This window comes from Nothoprocta perdicaria, unplaced genomic scaffold (assembly GCF_003342845.1).
Source record: "Nothoprocta perdicaria isolate Ctin4 unplaced genomic scaffold, notPer1 scaffold_66, whole genome shotgun sequence".
Lineage (NCBI taxonomy): Eukaryota > Metazoa > Chordata > Aves > Tinamiformes > Tinamidae > Nothoprocta > Nothoprocta perdicaria.
The window spans coordinates 152,065-165,214 of record NW_020455932.1 but is presented as its reverse complement, the minus strand read 5'-3'; the positions used below and the strand labels follow the sequence as shown (position 1 = coordinate 165,214).

The 13,150-nt window shown below is 47.9% G+C and overlaps 2 protein-coding genes across 2 annotated transcripts in view; both read right to left on the bottom strand.

Annotated features, from left to right (window-relative positions):
- Positions 1-1,499: 1,499 nt before the first annotated feature.
- PRKRIP1 (PRKR interacting protein 1) lies at positions 1,500-9,371 on the bottom strand. The gene is made up of 6 exons (XM_026050218.1): positions 9,233-9,371; positions 8,411-8,489; positions 7,189-7,289; positions 6,187-6,272; positions 4,424-4,491; positions 1,500-2,213 (listed from the first exon to the last, which is right to left on the bottom strand). Exons 1-6 carry the CDS (start codon positions 9,350-9,352, stop codon positions 2,095-2,097), a joined length of 573 nt encoding a protein of 190 aa, XP_025906003.1. The 5' UTR covers positions 9,353-9,371; the 3' UTR covers positions 1,500-2,094.
- Positions 9,372-12,875: 3,504 nt separating this feature from the next.
- SH2B2 (SH2B adaptor protein 2) overlaps positions 12,876-13,150 on the bottom strand; it is a 14,600-nt gene continuing 14,325 nt past the window's right edge. The window contains exon 10 of the mRNA XM_026050138.1: positions 12,876-13,135. Coding sequence (XP_025905923.1) covers positions 13,067-13,135 — 69 coding nt within the window. The 3' untranslated portion in view covers positions 12,876-13,066. The remainder of the gene's footprint in view (positions 13,136-13,150) is intronic.

The window sequence follows — 13,150 nt, the reverse complement described above, 5'->3', positions numbered from 1 at the left end:
CCTTCGAGCTGCTTGCTAGCAAGTGGCTTCGTACTCTGGAAGACATAGACACTGAAATTACCTCAACACGGCATATAGTATTTTGGAGAATCCATCACAACACATGGCAAATGCAGCTCCCACTGCCACTTCCAGCCATCCGGCAAGGAGACTGTCAGCCAGCCGGATGCCACCTTCAGCAACACATTCCCTTTGCTTTTTATGGCTCTCACAAACAAACTCAGCATTCCCAGAAAAGGCACACATGAATAATTCAGCACGGGTAATGAGGGAGCCCTATGGAGGCAGGAGGAGGCAGCACAGCCGGAATTCCTTCAGTTCACCGTGACCAATTCAAGTCCATCTTCACACCTGAGAAGCATGTTCTTGCGCACCACATCTGCCCTATTTCAAGCAAAACAGTGTTTATTCACCTCAAAAGCCTGACAAGCTCAGAGGCAGAGCAATATTGGTTTATTTTCGAGACTCCCTTCCTTTCCATCCATGGCAGCCAAGAAACATCATCATAGTTTTATCACTGAACCTACTCCACAGAGGTATCAACAGGGCTTACCTACCCTAAGAGGGATTCAAGTGAAGCAGTTTTCGTAACTCATCTCTCCACATGGAAAATACCAACCACTGCAGAACATTCATTCTGTGTCTTCAGCCTCCTCTCAGACTGGAAGTGCCGGAGAATGAAACACTACCACAACGTATTCCAAGGTTAAATGCAAAACAATTCTACACAGATTTATGCCCTGGGGAGGAAAATGGACCTCACAGCTCAGAAAAGTGCAAAGTCTTTGGGATTACACAGGGACACTGAAGACAAATGTCACTTGCACTTATAACATCTGCTTTCCCGCTGCCATGATAAAACCACAGAGAAGCTGTTCATAAAGCCAGCACAAACAAGATGCCTGATGTCCCTTTTTCCTGTTTTTGCTTTAGATAATTTGGCACTATCAAAGGCTTGAAAAGAAGTGGCACCATGCTCTGGGTGCTGAGGTCCCAGGGTCAATATGTCTGAAAGATGACAGGCACTTCTCACCTGAACTAAAAATGAAACCACAACTGCGTATTTCATTTATGCACCAACAAATGCATGTGTTTGTGTGTGTACACACACATATATATATATATACACACACATACATATGTGCATGTTATGGTGTTGAGCAGGTAGCACGAAGTTCAAAGCAGAGAGCTTAAGCAGAGGTAAAGGTAGGTGTTATTACATGTAGTTGGACACAAAATCCTGCCATTCTGGGTCCACCAGAAGATTTGGAGGCTTGGCAGATGTATCCTTTCAGAACACTTTAAAATATTGTTCTAATTTCAAGCCAAAACCATTCCATATGCAGCTTCTAACACATTTTTTCATAGATGCCACATCATTTGGTCTTTCTATTCCATTTTCCAACTCTGCAAGCAGATCTTCATTTTACCAAAACCCTATTTAAATAAAAGCAGACAGAACAATCCAATACATCCCCTTTATTCATTAAAAAAAAAAAAAGAAGAAAGGTAATAGGGATAGTTTTAGCAATAGAAAAGGGATGCTGCTTAAAAATGTATAGAACTTGTCTAGCAACATAAACTGATTTCTTTGGGTTAGAGATGACCCCATACAAAACCCCAAATTCAGAACACTCACAGTGCAGGGAAGTCTGGCTACAGACCATTTCTCTACTTTAGGCTAAACACTTCCCTTAGATTCAGGTATCCCATTGCCACCAACTTGGACATATGTAGAATACATAGTCCTCACAGTAGTATTTTCCTTAAATGGTAATGGGTATGTTTTAGGTTTCAGAGAGAAAAAAACACACTCTAGGCCATGTCAGGAAGAATTTTAGGGTCACAGAGACTTATGGCTGACTCTTTAGAGCAAACCTCGAGCAGACTGCACAGCAGTTATACAAGCAGTTAAGAAAAAGATCTCTTATTTGGCATTTCTCTATCAATAGCTCTTGGACTGGTGGTTTGAAGGCCATCCACCGTTAAGCAGGTATAACATACGCCAATGGGTTCTGCTTGGCTGAGATGACAGGTTTTCATGCTCCTGAATATAAAGCAATGAACAGTGTTTCCAGCGGTCCCTGAAAGGCCTCATCCTCTTCCCATTACGAAACTTAGCTCTTCAGCATCATCTTCCTTCTCTTCTTCCTCCTCCTTGCTGTCCTCTTCATCCTCCTTGCTGCTTGCTCGCTCTTGAGACTGATCAGACTCTAAAACACAAACAGCGTGAAGTAAGACATGGTCCCGTGTGTCTTCCTTGTTAAGCAGCTCACAACAAAATAGTCTCAGGTGTCAGCAGATCGTATACTAGGTTGTATTAATTAGTACAAATTCATAACATATCCCTCTGTGTTTTCCTTGTTAGGTACATCAAAACAAAATAGCTCCACGTACCAAGGAAATGCATATTAGAACCTACTAATTCCAACAAGTGAGGTCAAACTCAAGAGCATGGAATTCTCCCTCAGAAGAATATTCTCTTGCCTTTAACCTTCAAACTATACTGCTACTCTGCCTAGTTCATTATTAAACAACTCCACCTCCTTACTGAATATTGTTTTAGACAAAAATTATCAGCCACTAAAGCAATACATTATCTCCTTCCTAATATCATACTTTTGTGAACTTCTAAATATCACCAAGTATCAAAGAATGCAGGCACTAGGGAGCCACGTGCCAGGCTCAGCATATTTCAGGATCTCTATAGGGTGCCAAAATCTTTTACACATTGGTTGCTCTACTATAAAAGCAGGAGCTCTAAAGTGTCACATTAATCAGGTCCACAGAAAACTCTCAAAGTCTTAACCTGCTAAAACACCAGAAGAAAAAACACCTCATAGCAACTAAACACGGGATAATGGAAATCAGGCCTCACAAAGTGGGACCTGGATGCCACTGCACCTAGTTATTCTACTGTCCCCAGTAGCTCCTGTATCGTTATTAATCATCTCCCAAATCTAGCCATGGTCAGCTCAAGCACTCACCATTTATACTTGGCATATAGGACTTGCTGTCTGATGCCACCACGTGGTGACATTCTGTATTGTCATATGAAAGCTCTTCAAAATAACATAACAGTTGACATCAAGAATAGAGCAAGACACTAAAAATTTTTTTACAACCACAAAGGTGAAAGACAGCAAATCACACTAAGGACTTATTTATTCTTAAAAGAACAAACAAACAAAAATATTTTCAGTAGACTAAAACTGGCCATCAGTGTCTTTAAATCCAGATTTTGGGGGTGCATTTGTTCTTATATATAGAATCTTATATATAGAACAATTCAGAGAAGCTAAAACTGTTCTAAAGGCAGAGGAGTTTGGATTGAGGCTTTGTGAAGATGCATTTTTTATTGTGCCAAATAAACATTTGAGCTCAACAACACGTATAAGGCAGTTCCCTACCAAAAGTGGCATGCTCTGACCCAAACTCCCTTTCTCCCAGGCACACTTTATCTTTTTTTTTTTTTAATTCATACTCTAATTCTCCTCCCAGTGGCAATTCATAAACTCGTAGCTTTTTAAAAAGCTGCAATGACTTCCTGGCACAAGTACAATATGGGAGGTTGGCAATGGTTCAATTCAAATATATCTAACAGCTCATTGTTCTAGCAGAATTATCAGGAACTGTTCTAACTTTGAGACTAAGAATTATCGCAGAGTTGGTGCACTAATCCACCAAAGGAGAACTATTTTTAAGAGTCAGCTAAAGTGCACTCATTCAAAGGAAGCAAAGGATGCAAATTCAAAAGTCTGAATAAAACACGGATGCTACAAAACACTAATTTTCAACACTAAAGGAAAGTACAGGTAGTCAGAGTTTCCATGTTTACTTCTACATGAAATAGTAGAGTTGTGTGGAACAGATGGCACGAGGGCAGCTCAGTTTCTTGCACACAAAATTCTACGTCAGTTCCTTGCTGCGCAAGCTGTGCATTTTTGTGTGTCTGTGTATTTTTTTTTTTTTACTCTCACCACGGTTCCTGTTTTCCCATATACATTAAAAATATACACAAAAACAACAGGCTTTAGCAATGCTGCCTTTTTAAGTATAAAATGTCTCCAATTTGCAGTTTCTCAGAATATCCAGCCAACAAACTCAGATGATGTTAGCTGTCCAAAACCTCCCCAATAAAGGGAAAATATTCATAAACAGCCAAGTTATTTGTAAGATTAAATCTCAAGTTATCCAAGCTAAATCTCAGTTATCCAAGTTATTTGTAAGATTGAATTGCAACCTAAAGGACTTTCAGAGTGAACTTCTGAAATATTAGCTGAAGTATCAAGGTTAGAGTCCAGGCTTTCTAACCATATACCAGGAATGGTTGGAGTTGATAAGGAGAGTAGAATAAACCCTTCTAGGCTTAAATTATGGAGCAGAACTAAGTCTTGAGAAAAGAATACTAAATTTCACTGACCTTTTTCTTGCTTCTTTTGTTCAAGTTTATTTTTCTTGGCTTGCAGTTTCTTCTCTTTCAATTTCTGACTATAAAGAGAAAAAAAACTCTTATGCAAATTTGATATTTTAATGCTTCTGCACATTCTAATCACACAGTGGTAAGGGACAGATTGTAGGCATTTTGGAATAAACAGACTTAAGTTCAAAATTAATGAGAACAAACTTAGACATAAGATCAGCAGAAACTTGTATGTGGTTTCTCTTCCAGTATCTTCTCTTCCAATCTCTTCTTTTTTTTAAAAAAAAGTTTATTTCCCAAAGTGTTTGCAACTACAGCTATGCAGTATACGAGAATCTTCAGGAACAAGAATGAAACTAGGCATATCTTGTATCTTCACAACCCAAAAAACAAGAAAGAGGAAACAGTGCCAAAAAACTGGACTGCTGAAATCAAACACAAAATTAAGTCATCAAGAGTGGCATACATTTTAACTGAAAAAAAAATAAGGCATTATGCATTGACTTTCCCTAATCAATGTGATGGGCACACTGGGCAACATGAGGCATAAGGTGTGATTTCAGCTCCGATGACCAGCTTTGCTCGCCAAGCAAAGGCAGAACCTAGCAAAGCTAGGGAGCCAGCTCCCCTACCTGCTGCCTGGGTAGGAAGAGAAAGGCTGGTGAGGGAAGCTGGAGATTCCTACTGGCTGCTGCCATTCGGTACCATTAGACCATGAACTCTCCCGAAGAAGAATGTGGGGAAACCAGAAGGGAAACTGTTGGGCCCCAATCTGCTGCTTCAGCAGTTGTTCTCTGTCTCCACCAGGGAAAAGGCAGCAGGCTAGATCCGACTCGCTGGCCATCTGTTGGACCACACTAATTTAAAATGAAATGTCAGCAGTGGTTTTGTTGTGCACATTTGTGACAACATACCACTGAGTCACTTTGCACAGGCGAGGAGCTTTCAGCCACAGGAGGCAAGAAGGAAGCTGCCCAGGGTTAGCACCTCTACAAGACCTGAGCCATGGTACCTTGCTATTTCTCAAAAGTTAAGACTGGCACAGGGTGCTGATTTTAAATTCCTCCATTACAGTTCTCAGACTATTTCTCAGAGCATCAATCTTTGCAATTGCTGTTTCATTTTGGCTAAAACATAAGAGTGAAACATTTTATATTTCTTAAGGCTTCATTTCCATATAATTTAGTAGACCTGAGCTGGCACACGCACCACTGATATAGACAGAAGCAGCTATGGATGTTAGCAGTACTATAGCCAGCAATTGCCTTTTGAGCACTCACAGACTCAAAGTATGAACTAGACCAGTCGTACTGATGTACGACAGCAGCATCCTCTGATCACACTCTGCTGGCACTAACCTGTACTGGCACCCAGGATGCAGCAACCTCTTTTGCACTTAAACTTCTTGAAGTCAGATGTTACGGATATTTCTTCAAGCCAGATGTACAGACAAGGGCTTCCTGGCTTTGCTATAGCACAGGAAGGTGTATTGCAGTCTACACTAGTGTAGGTAAGAAATGTTTGCAAGGCCAAAGTTATCCTGACAGCAATGGCACTGAAAATAAACCACCCCAACAAAGCCGGGCAAGCTTACAGCTGCCTTTAGAAACCACATAATAATAATAACAAAACTAATTCGCACAGCCAGACTTCTCAGATGATAAATGGGGACCCAGAATGAAAGCGCTTATCCAAAATACACAGTTCAACGAGACGCACATCGGGGGCTCCGTGTCAACCTCCAGGGAACAATCTGCCCTTACCGCTTCCTTCTGCGTTTTGCTGTTTGCTCTTCCGCGATCATCTTATTCCTCTCCAGTTTCTTCTGGAATTCCTCGTCTAGTTTTTGCTGTAATTGAGCACATGTTACACTTTGGTCACAATCTAAATTAAAGTACTTCTTTCCGAAGTATGTCCTTGTAGGGAGAAGTCTTTTAGCAAAATACAGAAGGGAGCTTGGCCAGATTTTGTCTGGCTTTTTTCTTTTTTTAATACTAAAGCCATGGTTCTAGGGATCACGTCTATCCAGAAAACATTTTCTACCTGCAGCATGAACCAAAATAAATAAATAGATAGATAGATAGATAGATAGATTAGGGATTTTTGGCTTCTGCCCTTCAGAATACTCCAGTAAAAGCAATAAAACAATTTGAGGAAAAGCAATAAAATAATTTGAGGGACATAAACATTAACATATGAATCAAAGGACTCATCTTGGCCAAGACAGAGCAACAGTAACAGTCTCTGAGAAATGCTCTTCTACCATGGGACTCAAAGATAGACAGAAGACAGAATAGCTGGAAAAGACCTTGAAGATCACCAAGCCCAACCCATAAACCCTTTGCACACATAAACTTGCTTTGCTTCTGTCTCTGTAAAATATAAGTGATATTAGGGTTTTCTTTTTATTATTAAAGACATTTCTACTAGTTTTTAAAGCATTTCTAGCATTTAAAGCATTGTTCTCAGAATGAGAACAAAAACATTTTTGCACTTTTTGCATTTAAGGCATTTTGTCCATGCCTTAGCTAGGGCCACCGCTGAACACAGAAGATGAAATGTGCCTGATACAAAGTACCAAATGTTTCAGTGCCAGCAAAGACATGGCATATCACATATTCCTATGCCATTTTCCTCTGATCAAAGGTGGTTTGGAACTGAATTCTAAATACATGTTTAAAAAAAAAAAGTAACAAATACCAAACAGAAAAAAAAAACCACAAAAATATAAGCAAACAAACAACAATTATAAGAGCCCTGAAGACCTTCTCAGCCATGGCGTCCATGAAATCTTGCCTCTGGTACTCTCGCCGCCGAAGGTGCCGGTACACATGAAACTCCCCACTGCCAGCTCCAGCGCTGGAACCTACAACAAAAAAATACAGTATAAATATTAGAAAATAACAGATACTAGATGTTCTTAAGTGCCTACAGCTAGGTGCTGAGGGGCTTGACATGCTAAAAGGCACTGAAAGATGACAATGAACTGGGAACAGCTCACGGAGCATATCAACATTTTTATAAGCTCAGACCTATATGTCAAACATAAGCAAAAGCTGAAGTGAGTTGCAAAACTACACCCTTATGGGTCATTATAATTTGTACTCAATAATACAACTATCAAAACATCAGCTACTTCCTCTTAAAAATAATTCAGACTTCACAGAACATCCAGACAGTAAATGAACCACAGAAATCAAGCTTGCATCCCACTTGCTTCTAGAGAGAGGCCAACTAAAATATCCTATTGAGTCTGTTTCTCACCTATTTTCAACACTCCTTATAAAAGTGAACATCAGTAAAAAGGTGAGAAAAACCATCACTCTACATTTTTCCAGGCAAGATAAGTGCCAGTGACCAAGTTTATAACTGTTAGTCCAAGAAAAACTACACTGAAACAAGAACAGATTTTATAAGAATCTAAAAAGAATCATTAATAGGGACAGAGGTCCCAAATAAAGAACCTATACATGCAGATACAGTTTATATCACAAATAGTGAACATAATTCAAGCCACCTTGTCCCCGTAGATAAAACTGAAGAGTCACCAGAGCATTTCAGTTGGGTTCCTTGCGCAGATGTGAGCTCCCCACTGACTATATATAAACACCTACAAGTTCCTCACTGACCACGATCTGAACATAAAGAAATCAAAGCCAGGACTTGAAAATTATAATTTTCACAGGACTTGGTGACCTAAGGAAAGGACAGATTTACTTATGCCTTGTCATTCATCAATACAGCAGTAGCTAACACAGCACAGGTTCCACGTGGTGGACGTGGCACCTTTGGCACTTCGCACCTTGACCACAAGCAGACACGAATCTCAAGAACCAAGAAAAATTGAAAAATCAACCTGAAAAGCACATTTCATACCCTTCCTCTCCAGCAAAATGAGCAACAATAAAGAACTGTCTCTAGCTCTTCTGTCAAATACTTCTCTAGTGTTCCTGATTCCTAGATTTATCTGAAGTACAATGTCTTTACCCATCACATCTCTCACGAACTCCGGGGGAGGTCGCGGGGCCCATTCATTCAGTTTTTCAGGAATCAGTACAGTCTTTTCCTGCAAGAAAAGATACAAGACGTTAGTACGTTCGAAGAGCAAAGCCTGCAAGCTTAACATGTTGCCGAAAGGCGGTAGGTGCGCGACAACAGACTCTTCTCCCAGCTGACAGGTCTCGGCGCAAGCAAAGCTGTAGTAACTTCTTTGTGCACGGGGATCGGGAGCGCACTGGAAAACAACAGCCACCAGGCATCCTCCCCCGTTCCTTCAAACACCCTGGGAGCACTACAAGTATCCGCATTTGTTTTCCGTGTGGGAATGGGAGCGGCTAAGTTAGCACCTCCATAGAGAGGTGTGGAAAGCGGCCACATTCCCACCAAAAACTCCGGGAAGAGATGAAAGGAACAGGGCAACCTCTCGAGTCCGCTGCTGGGAAGGTTGGGAGGGGATGGGAAAGCTGAGACACACGGAGGAAAAATGGGATGGCCGGAAGGCTCTGTGGAGAGGGCGGCCGAGACTCATCGGGCAAAGCCTCCTCCTTCTCCTCCTCCTCCTCCACACAAGGGTGTCCGAGGCCAGGCTCAAGCCCCGCGTGTCAAGGTCCCGGTTTCCCGTTAAAAGCGCGGGGCTGCGGGGGGACCAGAGCCCTGCGCGCAGAGGGAGCAGCCGGGCCGCAGGGAACGGGGCCCCTCTCCGCCCATGACACCCCGCGGAGCGGGGATCTCTCCCCTCCCTGCACCCCAAGAAGGTGGTGCGGAGTGGGGGGCGTATCCCCCTCTCCCCTCTCGGCCGCCCTCCCTCACCGGGTTCCTCATGAGGCGCTCGAGGCGGACGCGCTGCTCCTCGGCGGCCGTGCGCGGGATGAAGAGCGCCGGGAGCCCCTCGCGGGGCTGCGACGGCCCCGGGGCCGAGGGCGCCGCCATGTTCCGGCCTCAGGGCCGCCCGCTGCCGAGCGCCGCCGGCTGATGGCGTCAGGGCCGCGCGACGAGGAGGGGCCACCGCGGCGCCATGATGGCGGCGCGGGCGCCATGATGGTGGTGGCGGCGGGAGGACGCCATGATGGCGGCGGCTGCGGGGGCGCCATGATGGCGGCGGGGGGACGCCATGATGGTGGCGGCGGGGGCGCCATGGTGATGCCGGCGCTGTGATGGCGGCGTGAGGGCTGGGGGTGCCACGGCGGGCAGCATCTGTCTCCCCGCCGCTGTCTTCTCCACTTGGGCGCCTTGACATCAACACCATCACCGGCTCCCGCCAGCGCGGCCATTGTGCGGAGTGGGACTGGATGGCAACGCTGCGTCTCACACGGCTTCATGCCGCGCACGTGGGGAGGGCGGCGGGAGCAGGGCCGCAGGGTCGGCTCCTCTGTAGACTGCTGGTTCTCCTGCGCAGCCTTGATTTATTAAGTCGCTGTGAATTTGTTACCCCCTTGACGGGGAGCAGCCGAGCGGAGCCCGGCCTGGCCCCCGTGCTCTCCACAAAGGGCTCCTCAGCATCCTCGGGGGTTGCCATGGCGATGGCAGCGGTCAGGCCTCCATCTTGTCCCCCCGACCTGATCCATAAAAGAACGGTGTGAATTTAGGCTGGGCGGCGTTCCTGGCAGCCCCGCGAGGCCTCCTCGCCGCCACAGCCCGGCTGCGGCCGCACAGCGGCTCTGGCAGCAGGGACACGACGCGGGTGACGAGCCCTGGACGAGGGCAGCGGTGCCTGCGGGCACGGCCGCCACCCGGGAAACCACCACCTGGCTCCATCCGCCTCCCTGCTTTGTGCGGCGACAACACGCAACCCAAGGAAAGGATGGGCGGTTGCCTGCCATCCCACAGAGCCCGCGCAAGCAGCAGGGGGAAAACAGGCCCGGGAGCAGCCAGCTTTCCAACCACACGAGCAGGGAATGAGTGCAGACCCTTGCTGCATCCCGTGCATCGCCAGGCCTGGTGCGCAGGACTGTCCTGCCTGTCCCTGCCCTCCTGGGAACGCTGCGGCAGCAAAGCGCTTGTTCCCAGCACAGCCTTCACCGCCTTCCTGGTGGGCACAGAGAGGGAGCTCGTTTGCAGACAGCCATTACCTTGCCCAGGTCCTGATGGATGAGCCAACCAGGAGCAGTTAATGCACTCTGGAAACTTTTAGGGAGGGAATTTATTCCTGAATGAACCCTGATGCAACCGTGTCCTGACTGCAGAGCGGCGTCACGCCTGCCGCCCTCCCAAAGCCATGTGCTAGCTGTGTCTGGGAGCCACATCCGTCACGCTGCCCAGCAGGGACAACGCACCAGCCTTCCCAGGGGATCCAGCAGAAACCAGCATGCAGGAGAGGCAGACATGGGCATCAGTGTCATCTGCGTTGCTGTCTGCTTCTGGGTTGACTTTCCAAGGACAAACCAAAGAAAATAACAGACTGTGCAGACAGGCAATGAATGCATCCATCTGCTGCCATGCCGTGGGACGAGCACACGGGGACCTCCCGGAAAGCGGATGGCCACCAGCTCCCCAGCAGGAGCCTGTGAGGTGGAGGGACAAGGAACTTTTTTTTTTTCATACAGCAAACCCAGGAAAAAAGGCCCAAGCTCTTGTTAATATGCTGTCCTTTTTGCAAGTGGTTTTATTTTAAAACTGGAACTCAACTTCTCCATTTGTTTAGCAAGTCACTTTTTTAAATAAAATTAATTTATTCTACAGAACAGTAAACTCTTCCAGACTCTCCCCTATTTACAAATTAACAGTTTTGCTTGCAGGTCATTGCTTCCCCCTCCTTCTCCTATCTTGCAATGCAGAAGATGAAGAAACAACCCTCACACAGAGCGCCAAGGCAGTGCTCCCACCCACGACCGCCCGGCCTGGTGACCAAGGGTGACAAAGCTGCAGCCAGCGCTCCCCCCTCTTTGCCATGTGTGTGTGAAGGAAGCAGGTCTGTATCAAACCCACTGACCAGGAGCATGTGGCCTCTCCCTGCGGTGCTCAGAGGTGTCCCGAGAGCTGTACAGGCTGCTCCGGACATCTCCAAGCCAGGTGCTGAGCCGGGTGCAGCCACAATGGTTGTGTATTGGGGTGACGGTGCCGCGTGCTGCAGGAACGGGACCTCCTGGCCACATCCCGCACATCCATCCTGCTCTCGTGCGGCAGGAGAGGAGGAGCCCCCAAGACACCTTCCCTGCTCCTTTGGTGGGAGAAACCGAGCGGCTCTGGCAGGAGAGCTGGGTACGCGCTCTGCTAGCTCAGGGAAGAAGGCACCTTGAAAAAAAGAAAGCCCGACCCAACGCACAACTGCCCAACACAGCAACTCCCCAGGCAAAGCCTCCATAAGCGTCCTGGCGCGTAATCCTGCCCGAGGGCTCGAGAGACCCGGAGAGAAAGCAGTGGTGGCTGCTCTAGGTGCCACGTCAGTCACTACAAAAGGTGACTGCTGCCTGGGTTTGCTCCTGCCAGCCGACACGTTGGTTCTGTGAGGGATATCCCGGTTCTCCCCACAGCCAACCTGACCTGCCAGCTCTGCTGTGTGTAGCTGTTAGCCCATGTGGAAGCGGACCCGTTCCTCCTGCGCCTCCTGGGCGTTTCACAGAGCCACAGAATGGTTGAGGTTGGAAGGGACCTCTAGAGATCATCTAGTCCAAACCCCTGCTCTGGACACCCTGAGCACGCGGCACAGGGCGGCATCCAGGTGGGTTTGGAGACCTCCAGAGAAGGAGACTCCACAGCCTCCCTGGGCACCCTGTGCCAGGGCTCTGGCATTCTGTCATTTCAATTTCTATGAGAAAACAAAACCTTCAAAAGCATCGACTGCAGATCCGTAGTGTTTTCAGTGGGGAGCCCAGAGGGGCAGCTGCCGGTGCCCGTGTGGACAAGGCCACTGCATGAAGTGGGCTCGCTGCCATGATGTGGGCTCGCTGCCACGGCTTGCAGTGATCGCCATGGAGCAGAGCGCAGCACTGCCCGGCCACAGTGACAAAACGGCCGAGGTGACACCCCTGCCGAGAGCTCCGCTTTGAAAGCCGGGCAAGAGAGGAGGCCAAGAGCGCTTGTCCAGGGTTATCCCTGTAGCTCCAGCAAAGAGGGAGAGGGCGAAGGAATGGAAATGGCAGAGGAGCAGGAGGAACCTTCCTTGAACGAGGGACATTCTCTGGTGGAAAAAGCCCTGGCAGAGAGTAGGAAGCACCTTCCTTGGACACTCCTGTGGGACCTCAGGAGCGTGGTGGGATGAGCCCCTGGCGGCTCTGGCAGCGGAGAGGGAGCGCGGGGCTGGCGGAGCTGCACGCACAGCGGTGTCCGGGGACATCGCTCGCCTCCCGGGGCATCCTGCAATGCCGGCGCCCTGCGGCAGCTCCTGTGCAAGACTCGGGGGGCACGCGCCATGCCAAGGGCACTGGCCACACTTACCCCACGGGAAGGCTGGGCTGCAGGAAGGAGCACCTCAGGCCTCTGCTTTGAACTTTCCCAGGAGCCCAGCAAGCTCCCAAGGCCAGGAGGGAAGGGGAGGCTGCCGCCAGCTCCGCGGGCTCCCACACATGTTTTCCGTCTCCCAGCCCCAAGCGCAGCACCGGCGCCGGCTCCATCCGGGACGTCGCTTCCCAACGCCAAGAGGAGCAGCTCATGGCCGACCTGGCGGCAAGAGGCGCCGAGTCCAGCTCGGTGGCCCAGGGCGCAGGGTCAGTAGAAGGAGTACTGGTTCTCCACGGCGCGGGCCCGGCCCCGCGCGCCCTCGGCCTCGTGGTAGTCCTCAGCGGCGGCGGC